This window comes from Polypterus senegalus, chromosome 8 (assembly GCF_016835505.1).
Source record: "Polypterus senegalus isolate Bchr_013 chromosome 8, ASM1683550v1, whole genome shotgun sequence".
NCBI lineage: Eukaryota > Metazoa > Chordata > Cladistia > Polypteriformes > Polypteridae > Polypterus > Polypterus senegalus.
This window is the reverse complement of record NC_053161.1, coordinates 56,365,089-56,386,074: the sequence shown is the minus strand read 5'-3', so window position 1 is coordinate 56,386,074 and position 20,986 is coordinate 56,365,089. Positions and strand designations below refer to the sequence as shown.

General features: G+C 37.8%; 1 protein-coding gene across 5 annotated transcripts in view; it reads left to right on the top strand.

Moving 5' to 3' along the window:
- Positions 1 to 602: 602 nt before the first annotated feature.
- kif21a (kinesin family member 21A) overlaps positions 603 to 20,986 on the top strand; it is a 253,360-nt gene continuing 232,976 nt past the window's right edge. For all 5 annotated transcript variants that reach the window (XM_039761105.1, XM_039761101.1, XM_039761104.1 and 2 more), the window contains exon 1: positions 603 to 1,044. In XM_039761105.1, the coding sequence (XP_039617039.1) occupies positions 1,001 to 1,044 (44 nt within the window). In that variant the 5' untranslated portion in view covers positions 603 to 1,000. The remainder of the gene's footprint in view (positions 1,045 to 20,986) is intronic.

The following is a 20,986-nucleotide window of genomic DNA, read 5'->3' as shown; positions in this document are numbered from 1 at the left end:
CCGTTTTGTTAAGCAACTGTGGATATTGTGGAACTGCATGGTCTATATTGCAGATCACATGGGGCCCGCAGCTTGCAACAACCCACTTCCCCCCGTCCACTTACCCTTGCGCTTTGCGCACGACAGTGTCATCCCAAGGGAGCCCCACCGTTCTCTCCAAGCACTTGACACTAAGCTATCTATAACCTAAGAATGATTCATATTTTATACTGGCTTTCTAATGAATAGGACTAATTATATGATGTCTCCACAGCTTCAGGATAATTATCCTTTAAGCAGGAGCATGAAGATAACAGAGTTTGAACGCCTTCATATATTTAGGAAGGCGTGGAAGTGTCGCAATGGTTTTCTAATGAACAAAGCTAATTACAGTTATCTCATGGCTAATTATCCATCACTTCGAGCATGACGTTTTACCTTCTATATTTTAAAGCACACATGTGTTTTAACAGTGGTAAGTCGCTGTCCGCAGTACGCTCCCTTCTCTTCTCGAAAGTGATCGCGCGGGCGTTGCTCGTTGTCACTCGACCTGTCTTCACAATCCACCCTCCCTGTCCACGCGCTCTAAGGGGGCGTGACTTGATGACGCATTGCGGCTCGCGCAACCTGGTGAGCTCGGGCACATTACAAACAGCAGTCCTGTCAATGTGTTGCAGACAGGCGGTGATCGTGGGAGAATTTTAGGCAGAAAGAAAAGCCAAGCCAATGGTAAACGTTTGCTGTGGAAAGTAGGATTAGGGTGACCATGGCGTGCGTACAGCTAAAATAACACCTGAGAAAGACGCTGCAAAACTGCCTAGGTCAGTTACGTGCATTTTATTAAACATAAAGAAAATGGCTGAGAAGCGCAACTGAGTGCTTGCCTGCGCACTTTTTGCCGGCTTGACGGAGACAGGAGTCGGCTTAGTTGCAGGGACTCTCGACTGAGCAGGCTTTATCTCCATTGCTGTGGTCTGTTCTTCTCCTTTGTTTGTACAAGACTCGCGGAGCCTTTCCCAACATGTCGATTGGCCAGGACGAGAGCTCCGTAAGAGTGGCTTTGAGGTAAGACTCAATATTTTTAGTTGAATTTATAGTCGCTACGCCTTTGATTCTCATTATTTTACCTGAAGAATAAACGCCTACAGCATAAAACTACCTGCTGTGCGCTCTGAGGTATGACAGCCCCCTGCTGAATTTTAAGCAGGGGCCGGGTTACTGGCGTTGCGAGTCACATATTGAGACGCAGTTAAGCCAATTTCTGTAGCGACGCATAAGCTGTAAAAGTTTTTTTTTGAGGTCGTACAAATACTTAGCAAATGAACTAGACATGTATATTCTTTATACAATCGTGTCTGATAATCTGTGTCCAGTATGAAGTTAAAGTAGCAACGAGTTCTGGTGGCTGCTGGAAACCTGAGATCGCCGCGTCACGTTACAGAAGAGCGACTGACGCACCCCGCTGCTGTATTGTTAGCAGCCGAGCGATTTGTCCGTAGCGTGCGATTCGCCTGTGTACCCACAGTTGAAATCGTGGAGTTAAGAGGAGCAAAGCAGCTTTTTACCAATACTAAACGAGGACGGGAGCCTCCTAGCAGCAGGGCCTTGAGTGACGGCCGATCTATATAGGCACTTCTTTATTGGCATCTTGAGCGATTAAGCTACCGGTTTATCCAGTGAATAGAACGAGGCATCGCGCCAGTCATCTGTCATCATGGCTGCAAAGAAAGACCTGTTCGCAACATTGTTACTCTTATTTAATACTGTGTTTTAGATTCTAACAAAAGATCCTACAGCAGTGAAATTACTACTACGTTTCTACCAATATTGTATTATTTGAGTGTCATCAGCCAAGTAAGATACGACATTGTTTTTACATTTCTGTTTTTAGGCCTGCACAGCTGCCAGTTTTTCGTTTAAAGTTTACTGACAAAGAATACATAATATCCCATGTAATTCAATGTGTTTGCAAAAAACATCTCGGAAATCGTTTAGAAGGCATAGTTCTTAACCTCAAATTAGAAACAAGATAGTCAAGGATGAAGCTTACTCATGCATTTACACTGTCAATTAGCTGTATAGCACTCAGTTTCAAGTACTTAGGATACAGTATTATGATAATTATAGTTTACGTCTAACCCCTTTTTCTTTAATCTGTAATGTTAGGTATGTAGTATGCCAGTTTTTTTATAATCACTTCTATCAGTTGTTCTTTAATTATGAAAATTTTGCCTTTCTGTTCTGTTACATATTGACCATTAATATCAGATATTTTAGAATATAAACACGTCATAGTCCGAACACTACATTTTATTGCACATCCATGAAGAGGTGTTTTGTTAATCACAAAACGGTGATCAGCAGTCTCTTCATGTAACGTCTTTAGTTGTAGTGGTATATTAGAAAACAACACGTCCAGTTTAGTGTTTCTTGGTGAAAAACTGTATGAACTATTTAACATTAAGCATGACTTTTCATTTGTAGTGGTTTTTGTTTGCAGGTGAACTTGCATTCAGAAAGGCATTTTAAAAATCAGTAATTTTCTAAAACTTTATAATGCATGTCTTTGTTTGGCTCAATTACACACTCCGGCTGTTATAATTGAATTTCTCCAGTTTTTCTAATGGGATGTCTTTTATCTGAGGAATGAACACCAATGGGGAGAACAAACTTTTCATGGAAAACCTCTTAACCAGAAATTAATCTGTAGCTGGCTTGAGTCAACCATATATACCCCTAGGATAACAAAATTTTGCCCACATAACTGAAATTTCAGTTTTTGTTGGTGTAACGTTTGAAATTTAAGACAAATTAATATAGTCCATGGGTGGAGAAACACTCAGCACCTTTTTTTAGTTTGTTTTGGATAGTTTTAATTCCTTACAATAAACAGCAGTTTTGGTGCAGTAAACCAAACACATCATCTTAAAAAAGTGCCTGGTTCAACAGTGAAATGCAAATGTTTGTGACCTTTTTTTGTGAGTTGCTGATCTCTTGGGCCTTTAGATGTGTCTAGTGAAAATGTCCAGAAGCTGGACTGCTGCCAGTGAGTTGTTAATCCACTGCAACAATGAGCCAGCGTCAGGGTGTGTTAGCTACTTTGTTGTTTTGTTATTTACATATTGTTTACCAGAGTTAGCATTGTGGGGGTGATGTGGGAATGTCTCTTTGTAGTCAAAATTAGTTACTACATGTCTCAGAAGAAATATTGGGGCATCAAGCTGATTGTCCCTGTTTAATTTCAGTCACAAAAATGAAAAAAATGGGGCCACTATGCGTGCCTCTGTTACAAGTAACTGCAAATAGATTAATTAAAGCTGTTCTGACGACAGTGCTTAAGGAATATGGAACTCCATCCTTCCCTTCAGTTGAGTCAAATCTGACTGTCTCTCTCGCAGCAGTGGGCTTTAAAGCTGGAAGACTGGAAAGGGTGAATCAGTTGCCCTCACTGGGGATCTTCTTGCCACTGCAGAGTAAAAAGAAGAGGAGAATATTTGTACGAGCACCCCCTTTTGTCCCAGGACTGTCCTAGACTAGCCCAGACAGTAATCCACAGATGCACATTTATGACACCTTGCTTCACTCTAAACTAAAAAGTTGTGTGATATTCTAGGTTCTATACTTTTTTTATGTACACATTAAGCATTATCTCACTGGATGTTTACTTAAAGGCATTGTCATTAAGTAAAATGCATTTTCCAGTACCAGCTGAGTTCTGTAACGTGTTAAATGCAACCTGTATCTGTGTGTGAATATGGGTACTGTATACAGCAAACTAGATCATTTGCCTGCATAAGCATGTGGGGAAAGATGTATTTCTCAATTATTTGTGCTCGCTGTACTTATTGTGAATTTAAAGACTTAATCAAACTCTCATGTAAACAATAGAAGCACTGTCAGCTTGCTTTTTCGTTACAACTTAAATGACAATTCAAAGGGCATGTTTTTGTGTAGATATTCTCCCTTTGCACCCATTTATTTGTTTAAAAAATTTAAATTGTGACAGTGGGGCAATTTGGAGACAAGACTTGGCATGGTGGTAGTTATTGGAAGTTGTTGTTTTGTTGTTATCCAGCTGGAAAGATATAGTGTAGTGTATATAGTTACCTTATTAGAAGGATTTAGGAGTAATGGTGAACTCAACACTGTCAAATACCAGACAATTTTCAGAAGCCATTAAGAAGGTTAACAGAATGTCAGGTTATATAGCACAATGTACAGACTACATGTCCAAGGAGGTTATGCTGAAGTTTTGTAGCACACTGGTTAGACCTCACCTGGAGTACGGTGTAGAGTTTTGTCTCAAGGCTACAAGAAGTACATGACAGAAATGGAAAAGGTACCGAGAAGAGCAAAATACCCGCGCTTCGCAGCAGCGGAGTACTGCCTTAAAATTTTTATTAAGAAGAAAAACCTTTTTAAACTGAGGGAAAATATACCAATAATTATTTGTTAAGGATCTCTTTGTATATCACATTGTCAGTTTGGCCTTCAGGTTGTAATATGACCAAGCTGTGCGCTGAGCTTACTCTTGAGCATGCAAAGTACAGTTGGCCATGTGAAAGTAATCTTGTTTCAAATCTCACAGCTTGGATTGCCGCTGTCATAATCGGTTTGAGTTTCATAGTTTGTTGTAATTACGACAGTATTTGCAGGACTTGTGTTGAACTGACATTTGGCATCTGTCAAAAGCTGTAAGCATACAACTGGTTTCATCGATACCTTCACATCCAGCTTTTGAGAGTTTAAACATTCGGCCCTCTGGTTGTAATATGACCAAGCTGTGCGCTGAGCTTACTCTTGAGCATGCAACATACAGTTGGACATTTAAAAAGCAATCTTATCTCAAATCAGTGGCAACCTTTTGTAGGGTTTGTCCCTGAGACTTATTAATTGTCATTGCGAAGCAGAGCCTTACTGGAAATTGAAGGCGTTTGAATTGATATGGGAGATCAGCGGTATAACGGGGATGCGAGGAATAAAAACTCTCTCACCTGAGCCACTGCCAGTAAAAATAGTTGCCTCAATTAGGTTCTTTTGCAGACCCGTGACCTGAAGTCTCGTGCCGTTACAGAGTTTCGGTGGAGACTCTCATTTCCACCTATGAGTTTGACAATAGTCACAGTGAACATCCATGGATCCAATGTGTACTGTTTTGTCAGATTCATAATGTATGTTTGGGTCGTACGTAAATCCACAATCGGCTTTTTTGAGCCAAACTTGTTGTTTTCGTATGAGTCGCTTTTCATTATTGGGATCGTACCTAGAAACAGAAGCTCTATTAACTTGTGGATTTGGAATGGAAAAGGCAGGCGCCATCTCTAGGCATGGAAACCACTCAGTAAGTGACAGTTCTTTGATCGATGGTGATCACCTCCACAGACATGTTAATGGGGGTACGTTTGGAACGATAAAGGAAATGGGTATTTGAACAATCTAAACTTAAGTCTAAAATACTTATACAATAACTATAGTCGTAATAAACGAACAATAAAACAGTGGAGAAGCCGTGGATTAAATAAAAAGGCTGCAGTTATCAGCGGGGAGACATGAATACCGTGGCGAACCAAGGAAGGGAATCAAGAGACCCGAGCGAAAGACGGCCTTGGCAGGCAGTCAATTACGTGGGAGGCGTGGTGATGGGGGACGCAACTCCGCCTCACACAGCGACCGAGCTGCAGGCTATGGACATACATATGTACGTAAGTGAATTCAGTTATGACCGTTGCGCGTAGAATTTCAAAATGAAACCTGCTTAACTTTTGTAAGTAACCTGTAAGGAGTGAGCCTGCCAAATTTGAGTCTTCTACCTACACGGGAAGTTGGAGAATTAGTGATGAGTGAGTGAGTCAGTCAGTGAGGGCTTTGCCTTTTATTATTGTATGTATGTATATGTATGTGTGTGTGTGTGTATATGTATATGTGTGTGTCTCCATCCTGGAGAAGCTGGACTACCTGTGCAACCTCTGTAGGGTCCAGGTATCGCCTCATGCTACCAGTAGTGACACTGACTGTAGCCAAATGCAAAACTAGTGAAGAAACAGTCAGAAAAGATGAAGAGGGAAAAATGTCAGTGGCCTCCACCTGTTAAACCATTCCTGTTTTAGGGGTCATCTCATTGTTGCCCCTCTAGTGCATCTGTTGTTAATTTCATTACCAAAGCAGCTGAAACTGATTAACAACCCCCTCTGCTACTTAACTGACCAGATTAATATCCCATAAGTTTCATTGACTTTATGCTATACTCTGATTAAAAGTGTTCCTTTAATTCTTTTGAGCAGTATATATATATATATATATATATATATATATATATATATATATATATATACTATATATATATATATATATACTATATATATATATATATATATATATATATATATATATATATATATATATATATATATATATATATATATATATATATATATATATGTATATGTATATATATATATATATATATATATATATATATATATATATATATATATATATATAGTGTATATATATAGTGTATATATATATATATATATATATATATATATATATATATATATATATATATATATATATATATATATATATATATATATATATATATATATATATATATATACTATATATATATATATATATACTATATATATATATATATATATATATATATATATATATATATATATATACAGTATATATATATATACATATATATATGACGACAGATTGTGTACAAATGGAGGAAATTCAAGACCATTGTTATCCTCCCTAGGAGTGGTCGACCAACAAAGATCACTTCAAGAGCAAGGCGTGTAATAGTCAGCGAGGTCACAAAGGACCCCAGGGTAACTTCTAATCAACTAAAGGCCTTTCTCACATTGGCTAATGTTCATGTTCATGAGTCCACTATCAGGAGAACACTGAACAACAATGGTGTGCATGGTAGGGACGTAAGGAGAAAGCCACTGCTCTCCAAAAAAAATCATTGCTGCTCGTCTGCAGTTTGCTAAAGATCATGTGGATAAAACAGAAGGCTATTGGAAGAATGTTTTGTGGACGGATACGACCAAATTAGAACTTTTTGGTTTAAATGAAAAGCGTTATGTTTGGAGAAAGGAAAACACTGCATTCCAGCATAAGAACCTTATCCCATCTGTGAAACACGGTGGTGGCAGTATCATGGTTTGGGCTTGTTTTGCTGCATCTGGGCCAGGATGGCTTTCCTTTATTGATGGAACAATGATTTCTGAATTATATTAGAGAATTCTAAAGGAAAATGTCAGGACATCTGTCCATGAACTGAATCTCGAGAGAAGGTGGGTCATGCAGCAAGACAACGACCTTAAGCACACAAGTCGCTCTACCAAAGAATGGTTAAGGAAGAATAAAGTTAATGTTTTGGAATGGCCAAGTCAAAGTCCTGACCTTAATCCAATCGAAATGTTGTGGAAGGACCTGAAGCGAGCAGTTAATGTGAGGAAACCCACCAACATCCCAGAGTTGAACCTGTTCTGTATGGAGGAATGGGTTAAAACTCCTCCAAGTCGGTGTGCAGGAATGATCAAAAGTTACCGGAAACATTTAGTTGCAGCTATTGCTGCAAAGGGGGGGGTCACACCAGATACTGAAAGCAAAGGTTCACATACTTTTGCCACTCACAAATATGTAATATTTGATAATTTTCCTTAATAAATAAATGACAAATAAAATATTTTTGTCTCATTTGTTTAACTGGTTTCTCTATCTACTTTTAGGACTTGAGTGAAAATCTGATGATGTTTTAGGTTATATATATGCAGAAATATAGAAAATTCTAAAGGGTTCACAAACTTTCAAGCACAACTGTGTGTGTATGTATATATACAGTGGATCCAGAAAGTATTCACAGTGCATCACTTTTTCCACATTTTGCTATGTTACAGCCTTATTCCAAAAAGGATTAAATTTATTTTTTTCCTCAGAATTCTACACACAACACCTCATAATAACAGCGTGAACAAAGTTTACTTGAGGTTTTTGCAAATGTATTAAAAATAAAAAAATTGAGAAAGCAGGTGCATCCTGTTTCCCCTGATCATCCTTGAGATGTTTCTGCAGCTTAATTGGAGTCCACCTGTGGTAAATTCAGTTGATTGGACATGATTTGAAAGGCACACACCTGTCTATATAAGGTACCACAGTTGACAGTTCATGTCAGAGCACAAACCAAGCATGAAATCAAAGTAAATGTCTATAGACCTCAGAGACAGGATTGTCTCGAGGTATAAATCAGGGGAAGGTTACAGAAAAATTTCTGCTGTTTTGAAGGTCCCAATGAGCACAGTGGCCTCCATCATCCGTAAGAGGAAGAAGTTAGAAACCACCAGGACTCTTTCTACAGCTGGCCGGCCATCTAAACTGAGTGATCGGGGGAGAAGGGCCTTAGTCAGGGAGGTGACCAAGAACCAGATGGTCACTCTGTCAGAGCTCCAGATGTCCTCTGTGGAGAGAGGAGAACCTTCCAGAAGGACAACCATCTCTGCAGCAATCCACCAATCAGGCCTGTATGGTCGAGTTGCCAGATGGAAGTCACTCCTTAGTAAAAGGCACATGGCAGCCCTCCTGTAGTTTGCCAAAAGGTACCTGAAGGACTCTCAGACCATGAGAAACAAAATTCTCTGGTTTGATGAGACAAAGATTGAACTCTTTGGTGTGAATGCCAGGCGTCACGTTTGGAGGAAACCAGGCACCGCTTATCACCAGGCCAATACCATCCCTACAGTGAAGCATGGTGGTGGCAGCATCATGCTGTGGCGATGTTTTTCAACGGCAGGACCAGGGAGACTAGTCAGGATAAAGGGAAAGATGACTGAAGCAATGTACAGAGACATCCTGGATGAAAACCTGCTCCAGAACGCTCTCGACCTCAGCCTGGAACAACGGTTCATCTTTCAGTAGAACAACGACCCTAAGCACACAGCCAAGATATCGCAGGAGTGGCTTCAGGACAACTCTGTGAATGTCCTTGTGTGGCCCAGACTTGAATCCGATCGAACATCTCTGTAGAGATCTTAAAATGGCTGGGCACCGACGCTTCCCATCCAACCTGATGGAGCTTGAGAGGTGCTGCAAAGAGGAATGGGCGAGACTCGCCAAGGATAGGTGTGCCAAGCTTGTGGCATCATATTCAAAAAGACTTGAGGCTGTAATTGCTGCCAAAGGTGCATCGACAAAGTATTGAGCAAAGGCTGTGAATACTTATGTACATGTGATTTTTGTCAGTTTTTTTATTTTTAATAAATTTGCAAAAATCTCAAGTAAACTTTTTTCACGTTGTCATTATGGGGTGTTGTTTGTAGAATTCTGATGAAAAAAAATAATTCAATCCATTTTGAAATAAGGCTGTAACATAACTAAATGCGGAAAAAGTGATGCACTGTGAATACTTTCCGGATGCACTGTATGTGTGTGTGTATTAATAAAAGGCAAAGCCCTGTCACTCACTCTCTCATCACTAATTCTCCAACTTCCCGTTTAGGTAGAAGGCTGAAATTTGGCAGGCTCATTCCTTATAGCTTAGTTACAAAAGTTAAGCAGGTTTCATTTCGAAATTCTACGCGTAATGGTCGACAACGTCCGCCATGTTGAACTTTCTAATTTATGGCCCCTTCTTCACGAAATTTGGTAGGCGGCTTCCCTGCGCGACCTGAAACCAATGTACGTAATTATTTCGGTGGTATGACGCCACTGCCGGCCGACATATTGAACTTTCCAATGGTCTTTGTTACTTATGTGCCCATCTTCAAGAAATTTGGTACGCGGGTTCCCAACGCTAACTGAATCCTACTTGCATACATATATATACGTCCATAGCCTGCAGCTCGGTCACCGTGTGAGGCGGCGTTAGGTACCCCATCCCGATGCCTCCCACGTTGTTGGTTGCCTGCCTATATAAGGCCGTCCGTCGCTCCGGTCTCTACATTACCTTGCTTGCTTCGCCACGGGATTCGCGTCTCCCTGCTGATAACTGCAGCCTTTTTATTTAATCCACAGCTTCTCCGCTGTTTTATTGTTTGTTTATTACGGTTATAGTTATTGTGTAGGTATTTTAGACTTTCTTTACATTGTTCAGGTACCCATTTCCTTTATCATTCCAACCGTACCCCCATTAACATGGTGATCACCTCGATAGACATCGATCAAAGAACTGTCACTTACCGAATGGTTTCCATGCCCGGAGATGGCACCTGCCTTTTTCCATTCTCTTTGTTACATATTGCACGGCCATATCAGGCTCACTCTTGATATCCGGAGGAACATTGTGTCTTATGTATTGAATGACTGGGACAGGTTCAAGGTGTGGACTGATGACGGTACAAGAGATAATTATATTACACAGGAGCACTATAAGAGTGAAATGCTTAAGCCCTTCATCTATGGTTCTGCATGTGAGTTGATGGCTGCCGCTGAATTGTTTGGTTGTCGCTTTCAAGTGTCCCGAAATGGCCAAATATTTTACACCTTTCGACAACTGCCAATGCCTCTTGAACATCTTAGATTCACAGGTGACGATTTGAGTAGTGGACACTTTGATGTTTATGAATGTTTAAACTCTCAAAAGCTGGATGTGAAGTTATCGATGAAACCAGTTGTATGCTTACAGCGCTTGACAGATGCCGAATGTCACTTCAACACAAGTCCTGCAAATACTGCCGTAATTGAAACAAACTATGAAACTCAAACCGATTATGACCGTGGCAATCCAAGCTGTGAGATCTGAAACAAGATTACTTTTCACATGGCCAACTGTACTTTGCATGCTCAAGAGTAAGCTCCGCACACAGCTTGGTCATATTATAACCTGAGGGCTGAACTGACAATGTGGTATACAAAGAGATCCTTAACAAATAATTATTGGTATATTTTCCCTCAGTTTAAAAAGGCTTAATTTTTCTTCTTAATAAAAATTTTAAGGCAGTACTTCGCCGCTGCGAAGCGCGGGTATTTTGCTAGTGTGTATATATATATATATATATATATATATATATATATATATATATATATATATATATATATATATATATATATATATATATATATATATATATATACAGTATATATATATGAACCGTAAAGAATAGCTTATTCACTATTCAGTTGGCAGCATGCACATTGACTACTGGTTATGTTTCATATCTCATCAGCATTCTTAACACACACACACACACACAGGTAAGGTACATATTTGGCTAAGAAAGAATGTTACATTTATAGTGGTGAGAGAGAGCTAATTTGCTCTGCACCCTCCATGTGTTCTAAATTTTCCATTGCAATTCCACAATTCATACTCATTCAATACAGATGAAAGAATAAAGTGGTGTACAAAAAAAGGATTTCTATTTTGACCTTAATTGAAATATTTAGTTGTTTTTAAAAGCTTTTAATTATGATGCTTTAATCAGTTTTAATACAGACTGTTCAACAAAAGAATAACAAGAAAAACAAAAGAAAATTTTGTTTAAAGTCAAAATTTAGTTTTTAAATATTGGACGTTTTTTTTTTTTTTTTTCTTTTCTTAGTCTGATCCCATTTTTTTATAAAACCGAAAACAGTTTATGTTCTTACCTTTATTTGTAAATAGTCTATGTGCCTATCCTTCTCTGCACAAATCTCCATTACTTTCCTTCATTTTTAAAAATCTTAATCTTCCATTTTGGCAGTTAGTTGGACCAAAAAATAAAAATAAATGGAATGCAGCAGTGCACTTGACTTTCTGATATCACTAACTTTATGCCGCTTAGAGCCTCTGTGTAGAAGAACAGCAGCAGCACCAGTTTGGCTCACATCTGCCCCCTTCGGTGTGGCATGGTACTGTCTGCCTCGCCTTGTTCCTTTTCACTGCAGTTTTATGTCCGATCAGCAAAACTAAAAATGTCACACACATTCCTTAAAGATATCAGCCAGACTGTGGAAAGTCAGGGTGTATAATAAATGTATGTGCAAACATATTGGCAACATACAGAGAGATCGCAACAGGCGTGCGCCAATTACATACATCAACCCACTGTGTAAGGGACAGAGCACTCTGAGATGAGGCTCAGCTTGTCTCTGCCACACTTCGCGTTTCTTAAATTAACATTTAAGAAGTAAAGATGCATTGAGTACTACTACAGTGGTTTCGGGTAAACTGTGATTTAAGAAAAAAATTATTCTGAGAAATGTGTACGCTGCCCTTCTGTGCTCAACGGGCAGAAGATCCAAACAATTCTCAAGTCCAATACTTAACATGAAGAGGTCAGTACATCTTCTTAGATGTAAATCCTCCATCTTCTTAAAGGAATTAATCACAAAAGCAACTTTGAATGTTGTGGGGTTTTAGTGATCCGAACTCGCCTTAAGAGACAGTGAGTAGTTGTGCACCGCAATTTACCAAGAGAGTCACGCTTTGATGGCAACGATTACACTCATTCGCAAAGATTTCCACTGTCCAAGGAGCCGATAGGGCACTCGAAGTGTCACAAACAGAGCGAGAAGAGAGGACACCGCCCGAAACTGCAAAGCTCTCGACCCGGCGTGAGCAGCCCGACATTCCGTGCCTCCCAGCGTCCACTTTGTTGTCAGTACCCCTCGCTGCTGAAGGCGGTCTCGTCTTCACATTGTTTACAGCTCAGGGCAGTTAAAAAGTAGAAAAACGCAAAGCTGTTTTCTTCATCTCTTCTACTATCAAGTACTGCCAATTAAAAAAAAAAAGTTACAATGTGGCAGTTTCCGCGACAGTCACTTGGACAAATAAATGAGACTTGTCTGTCAGAATGCGCCCAGCGGTGGATGGCTCAGTGCAGGATTCCAGAGAGGAGGAGGGCTGGGAGAGGGCGACGTGGGGTGCACTTCTATGGGATGGATTGGCGTGATTGTGCTTGCTTCTTTTCAATATCAGTAAAATAACTCTCGCAAAAGTAATAATATTTCGTAAAGACGATGTAAAAATGACGTCCACAAATTAAGTGATTAGTTCTTGTATTATAATATGTTCTATGGTCATAGGTAATTTCCGTGACGTGGTCATACTCATTTTCCATTTCAAACGCAAAAAAGAATTATATATATATATATATATATATAGATATATATAGATATATATAGATATATATAGATATATATATATATATATATATATATATATATATATATATATATATATATATATATATATATATATATATATATATATATATATATATATATATATATATATATATATATAGAGATATATATATATATATAGAGATATATATATATATATAGAGATATATATATATATAGAGATATATATATATATAGAGATATATATATATAGATATATATTCAAGATTTTTTTTACATTTTAAAATGTATTTAATTGTAGGATTTGTTTATTTTGTAATTAAGTGAAAAATCTGGTATAATTTACAAATTTAGAAGGGAAGAGGTTTGAATAATGTTGAATTTCTGAGGATACACCAGTCTTCAATTTAGTTTGTCATTGTTTTTTTTCTCTTTGGTTCCCAGGTTTGTTTGTGTTGCTCCAATTTTACTTCAACAACTCTGTATTATTTCTTTAGTTTTCAATTTATCTTTAAATCATCTTGCTGTTTCAGCATTTGCTATGTTTATGTATTGTGTGATTTTTACGTTTGTTATAATTTTATAGAAAGATAGGAGAGGTTATTTCAGAGTAAGTACAAAGCAAATTAAAAAAGTCAACAGAACTGGGCAAAAATGTTCATTTTTCTGATTAATCGTTAGTTTTCATTTCAATGATTCAATATTGATTCTTTAAATCTGAAAATTGATCTTGTGAATCTTTATCCTGCTCCGTTACTATATGTAGATTTTTGCTTATCTTCATTTTTGCCATCTGATTCAGTAGATGGTGCTAATGGACCTGTTAAGACTTTCTACAGAAAAAGCACTTTACTACTTTCTTGCATAAAATGGTGTGTCCACTTTTAACTGAAATCGGCACGTTAGACACTCAAATCAGATGTGTGGACTTATGGTGCCGTTGGTAAAGAAAATTGGATAAAAGCAAAGCCATATGTAAGCTGTGCAACTCGGATGGTAATTGTTGTAACACAACAAATTTGAGAAATAATTTATCCCAACATCACCCATAAACATAATCTCAGTCAACATCCAAACAAGTAGATGCTAAACAATCTACACTTAAGATGGCACATAGCTCCAAGCTTTCGTTAAATTGGCCTTGTGTCCAAAAAAATAACAGAATATCTAACAGATTTAATTTGTAAAGATAAGATAACCTACACTATTGTTGAAAATGAGCGTTTTTAAGAAATGATACATGGTTTTGAACTGCAGTATGCCATACCAACCAGAAAGTAATTGAGTGAAGTTTATTGTCCCTAGGCTTTATGAAGTTCTTAAGCAAAGCATTGCCATGTCTCTGAGGACAATGGAGAGTGTAGCCCTAACTTACAACAGCTGAACATCACTGCCTGCCAATCACACCAGGAGCAACCTTGCTGCCTATATACAGAGCTGCTGATATGACTTACTGTTATTCCAAACTCCTTTCTACCATTTCCAGTGCGCTGTTCCATTGCATGACCACATCAATAACAAGTCTGTGTTTTGCCAAGTCCAATAAATGTTGCTTCTCTTTAAGCATGGTGGGCTAGCAGTACTGCTATGCTGGAAATATTTTGCAACAAGCCTCTCCCAGCATAGCAAGCGGGGAATGTGTTGGAATTTTCAGAGTAACCTGTGATATAAAAGTGTGTGTGTGTGCTCAATGCAGGCAACTTCAAGTAGTTCCATAATAGTTGCTTTATCCATAACAGTGTTCCATTCGTTCAGTGCCACTGTCAACAAGCACCAGCTGTCTAGATCCTCATTTTAAAATGCTTACTTTTTTGTCAGAAGACTCTCAGGACACATTTTCTAGACTGATTAATGTAACTGCTACAAGTGAGCAACTGAAGATATGTATAACTTGTAGAATAATAGAACGGGAAGACTCGTATCTTTCTATCTTTAATTTCGACTTATTCATGATTATTTTAATTGGGAATAAATTTGGCTAATAGTTTAGTGAAAGGTTGTCTACATGGAGCTTCATAACACATGAATAGGTTATTGAATAACATATATTATTGAAGAAGCACTATTTCATTATTTAATGATATTATTTGCAAGATAATATAAATGTTTTATAAAACTGATGCTGTTGCGTTGTATTAAAACAAGGAACCCCACCATAATGTGTGGACTCTGATGTGGTGATAGATATATTAGTTAAATTATGTTGAATTTTGAATGAGTACAGTGCTGTGTATTTTATTTTATTAATTTTTTTTTTAAAGATGTTAATTGTTCATTGCTAATCAAGTATTTATTCTTAAATGTGATTCCATGCTTATGCACCTGTTATGAAGTCACTATGTATACACCCTTCAAATAAAGTGTTACTGAAATTTGTCACATTTTATTAATGTTCTTTATGCATGGTTAAGCAATTTCTAAATTCACATATTTCAGTTCATTCAGTCAATATAAAGTCGACATTGAATTAAATCTGGGCATTTGTGAATTGGAATCGAATCAAATTGGGACATCAGTGCTAAAACCCAGCCCTAGTGACTGGGATATACCACCCTAAATGCTAACATTTTCCCAGTTAGCTTTTGTGTTCAAATGTGTATATCATTCTCTTAATGCTGAGATAACATGAAATGATGCAATTTGAAATTGTGTATCAGTGGGATAAATGAGATGTGTGAATTAGGTTTATATCATTTATCCTAATAATGCCCATTGCATATACTATGATGGGCTACAGACATTAGCAAAGACATAGTTCAAGCAGGTCTTGGGTCACAGCAGTTCTGTAAATGTGAGGGAACATGTAAAAGAAATACAAATGTTTATTTTTTGGGTAGCAGTTAATTTTTAAATGCCAGCATGTATTTTTACTTTAAAATGAGGAGTAACAGTTTTGATGCAGATTAATATGCAGAAGATGTTCCTTATACAGGTTGAGTATCCCTAATCTGAAATTCCAAAATTCTAAACTTGAGTTCTGGCATGATGTCAAAAGTGGAAAATTCCACACAAAAGGTCTTTTTGTAAACCTTTGCTTGATTTGAGTGTGAAAATATGTGTATGCCAAAAACAATCTGATTGTACAGAGCCTGACATGCACATTTCTCTGTAATTTTCCTTTATAATTCTCAATCATCTCATAAATATATCCCCTGTGAAGTTTAGACACACAATTGAAAGTCCAGGGGTTAGGGAATCCTGCGAAGCATCATGTGCCACAAGGAAATAAAAGACAAATAATCAAGGGGTTTTGGTGCTATGGTTTTACTATGCAGTGAAACAGTCGACGAGCTTTGTACCCCGTGAAGTGACACAATAACACCTTCAAGTCATTTGACCTGCCTGTGTTCCAATTGGAAAACCAAAAGAAATGTAACCAATTGTATCATAAATGTTGAAGTTGTCTTGGATAAAGGCGTCAGCCAAATAAGTAAATGTAAGTGTAAATTGATCAATAAACAAAAAATATGCAGTATTGACTCCCGTAAATAGGATCTAGAGTATGATATACAGTATAGACATTATCATTTTTGAGGTTTAGTATGTTTAACACGTCAATGCACATTATAATGTAGCAACTCTGCTACAATGAACTGGCCATACAAATGAGGACTGCCAGCAGGATCGATGGGCGTTGTTTCAGTGGCCAGCTCGAAGCAATGAGATACCATACTCACTTGGAGTGGGATGACAGAGAAGGAGAGGTATCATGTAAGGAGAACGAAGAGCATGATGGTGTGGGCAGGTGAATGTTGTGAATGGTAATGTATAATGGCCCTTCTACCTAACTGAGCCAGCGCAGCTTAGTGAAGGCATTCCCCATGGTCAGAGCAGTGGGAAAGACTATACATAGTTGAGTTCCCTGCTTCTTCAGCAGTAGTTCTGCTTTAATCCTCCCACTGTTATTTATTTATGTATTTATCTTGTTAAGAGCTTCTCTGTCTCACATGTCTTTGTTTCCTTTACCCATAAAGGAGCCACTACAATAATAATGAGTCAGTTACTTGAATATTACCATACCATGCCATACCATTTTATTTGTTGAGCGCTTAAAAGCAAAGCATTACAACTGACCGAAGCGCTGTACAGTTAAAAAAGAAGCAGGACTAAAAACAAAATATTAAAAACAAACATTAAGAGAGAATTAAAACAGAGATACTAAAAACAGGTCAGAGGACCCAATAAAATTGAGAAATAGGAAGAAGCAAGTGGAAATGAGACAGGTTACGAATTAAAAGCCAATGTGAAGAAGTGCATTTTTAGGCATGATTTAAATGTGGCGACTGAGGCGGCTTGCCTAACCACTAAGGGTAGGGAGTTCCAGAGCCTGGGTGCACAGACGGAAAAAGCCCTTTCACCACGAGCTTTAAAATGTGCCTTGGGAACGGTTAGGAGCAGCTGATCTGCGGATCTAAGAGCACGAAAAGGATTGTGACGATGGAGCAAGACACTCAAATAGGCAGGGGCTAGACCGTTTAGTGCCTTATAGGTTAAGAGGAGTATCTTAAAATCGATTCTGAATCTAATCGGCAGCCAGTGTAGGGTTTTTAAAATTGGTGTAATGTGTTGGCTTCTGCTACTTCCAGTTAGAAGCCTTGCAGCCACATTCTGAATTCTGAATATTATACGCACAAGTCATTTTGTGCCATCATTGTGCCCCTGAAACTTATATCCAGTGGAAGTAATGGTAGTGCTGATCATAGGAAAAGTAATAACATTAAAGAAAAAAATAATATTATAAAGTGGAAAAATGCTCATCAGCAAGGGAGAATGATTGAGTGCTGTGGGCTGGAGTAGTTAATCAGTACATAACAGACAGAACAACATTCAGCTCCATTTCACTTCCACAACCCCATTGACTGTTCTAGCAAAAAATGTAATACAGATGACCTTAAATGTCTCAGTGCTACATGCTTTTTATATTTGTTTTCTCCTAAAGCATTGGTTGCTTTTGAATTATGGATGGTTGTTTAAAAGAAGCATATGAAGACTAAAAGAAAACACAATAATTCACAGAAACAGGATTATGACTGGGCAGATTGTGACAAGATCAAAATAAAAACAGAGCTGGAAACACTTGATACTGCCTGCATATACATAATACGCTGCTTGTGACTGTTAAAATGTTTTTATATTGTTATTTATAGTAGTGCTTCTTTTTGCTCCTGGACAGAAGTTTAAATGCTTATTTTTGTTTTATTAAAATGAGGCACTGTGATGCTGAATATATTTCACAATGAATGCTATTTAATGTTGCATTGTAATTGTCTTCAAGTTATTCATTTGGTGGATTAGCTATTTTTTCAGCAATTTGCAAAATGCATTATAAAAGGAGAGTGAGAGTTTATCAGATAACTATTAACAATACAGAGCAAAATGTTAATGCTAAGCACAAGAAACGCAGATGGGATTCCATTTGTGCTCGACATGATTTGGTGCCACGCAGATTGGAAGAACATTGGGGGTTACAGCCAGTTTCTGTGCGATAGGTGGTCTGTCAAGGAATAACCTACAGGACTAAACTGACTTTCTCTTTTTTTTCCTCTTTACAATTGTAGCAAAAAATGTAATATTTTGACCTGAATATACAAGTGTATCTTTTCAGGTTGTTCAAAATTGCTTTAAGCAATGTGCATCAAGTCAGTAGTCAACTCAGACTGCGGGTGAAGCTGCATGTGAACAGAGGTATCAGTATTACTGACACTGTAAAGGATGTTTTAAATGGTAAACAGCTGTAACAGAATGATCTTAGGTTCTTGCGTGAATCCGAACAGAATCAACAGTGCCAATAATCTTTTAGGGTACAGGAAAAGTGTTATAAAATCTGTGATTAGTATGAGTGTAGAGCAAAATAGTTTGTGTAGGGGAAAAAAAGTCTTACAATACACTTTAAATGGGTACGTTTAAGAAACAGAAGGCTCTATTTTACTAATTATAAAATTAGGTAATCATTTAAAATTACAAAAAGGCTGATTGTGGAAATGATGTATACAAACAGACCTATAAAATATAGCAGTATTGCATAGCATGTTTGGAGTAACACAGTGTTGAAATTATTGCGAGGTAACTCGTAAATCATTTAACTAATATCACAGCTTTTCTTACAGCTTAAACAGGGCCTGTAAGGACAGCATTTGTATTGATGTTTAACATATGAAGATTTTTTTAATGTAAATATAGAAACAACTATCTATTTGACATATCCCAATCAATTCAGAGACAGCAGGGTAATTTGGATAGGCTTCTTATTTGCATGAAAAAATGATTAATGAGCTGTGCAAGCTCTTTTGAGAGCAAAGAAATGGCAATATTAAAACATGTCGAGATGATGACAAACACTGGTTGGCATGTGTTTAGTGACAAGTCAATCGGTACATTTTTTAGAAGCAACTCTATGTACTTTAGAAAGGTAGACTTTCTGCCCTTTACAAAGTTGATAACCTGGACATTTCAAAAATAAGACTGAATAGTGACCTGCATGTTAGCAGAAATCAGACATTTTAAATAGGAGTGAATACTGATTTGCAGACTTTCATGGTGTAGGTGCTCTATCCAGCAATCTTTACTGCAGCAGTATACAGGGATCTTTTGTAGAAGCAGGCAGTGCAGCAGCCATTTTGGCAGGGATGAAGGCAATGGGGAATGTAGATCATGAAACATAGAATTTTGCCATTAAAATTGTGTACTTCAAGAATCATAGTAAGTAAACAAATTATTTTATGCATCCTCGGTAAAATTTTGCCTTATTGTCAGTCCCAGAAATGGTGCAATTTGTCTTGTTGCAAGCTAAACACAAAGCTAATAGAACTGGAAGATACACACATTACTGTGATAGTTTCTATTATCAGGATGAAAGAAAATTTGGAGGGTAGCAGTATATTAAATTTTTTGAAAAAGCAAGAAGAAGCTGTGGTCAGTGGTATTCCATTCATTACATGCGTTCAATCAGTCTGTTGAAAGCTATCACCATGTTTACTCTCTATGTCAACAATTTTCTTGCCCAAAGCCATTGGTAGTTAATTCCTAGAGTACAATGACCACCAGACTGTTTTGAAAGAAGCAAAGAAAATTCCTAATCTTTTTTTCTGGCAGTCAGCACATCTATTTCTTTCCAAACTTTAATCCAACTTCTGCAGCTGCCAAAAAGGCTATACAACCTGCTATATTAGGTGCTTGTACTGCAGGCTTACATTTCTTTCATATCCAGTGCTGTTTATGCTTTCTGAAGTTTCTGGTAGTGTAATTTTTGATGACCTGAAACAGGCTAGTTAGGTCATCGACGGCTTTGACCACCCTAGTACTTTGTTAACTTTATCAACGTTGCCCACATTTCTAACTTTTGGGCTCCAATATGTCCAGTATTCAAATAAATACTGCAGTGACTCGAAATGTTCTTCAGTAAATAAATAATCCATAAAAACTGTGAAAATGTGGAGTTTAAAAAATCCAAGTAAATAAATAGATCCAATAATCTTCCAAAAAAATTACCCCACATGAGATCACCAGATGAGATGCCCAACTGACTGATGCAGTCAATCATCAAATCCTAGCTCGGGTCCCCATTACTTGGCCTGCTGCATCCATGGGGTGCCATGGCATGCAGCATGCCCATCTGCTTCCAGCAGTCCCTTGGCAACCTTGCGAGATACTGCATAGCAAGCTGCTCCTGCTACCTGGCATGCTCAGTAGGAGTTCCCTTCTTCAGCCTAAGACTTCTTGCCCTGAGGCTCCTCCTCGACCACCTACCTTCATCTGGCTTTAAACAAGGGCTCTCTCTCTATCTTGCCTCTTGCCCTTTTTCTTTTCCTTCTGCATTTCTTTAACATTAATTCTTCTCTTTCTTTCTGATCTTTCTGTTCTCTGTTTTCCTTTCCTTCTGTTGTTTTTGGTTCTCTTCTCTCTGCCGTGCAAGCTCCGAATATAT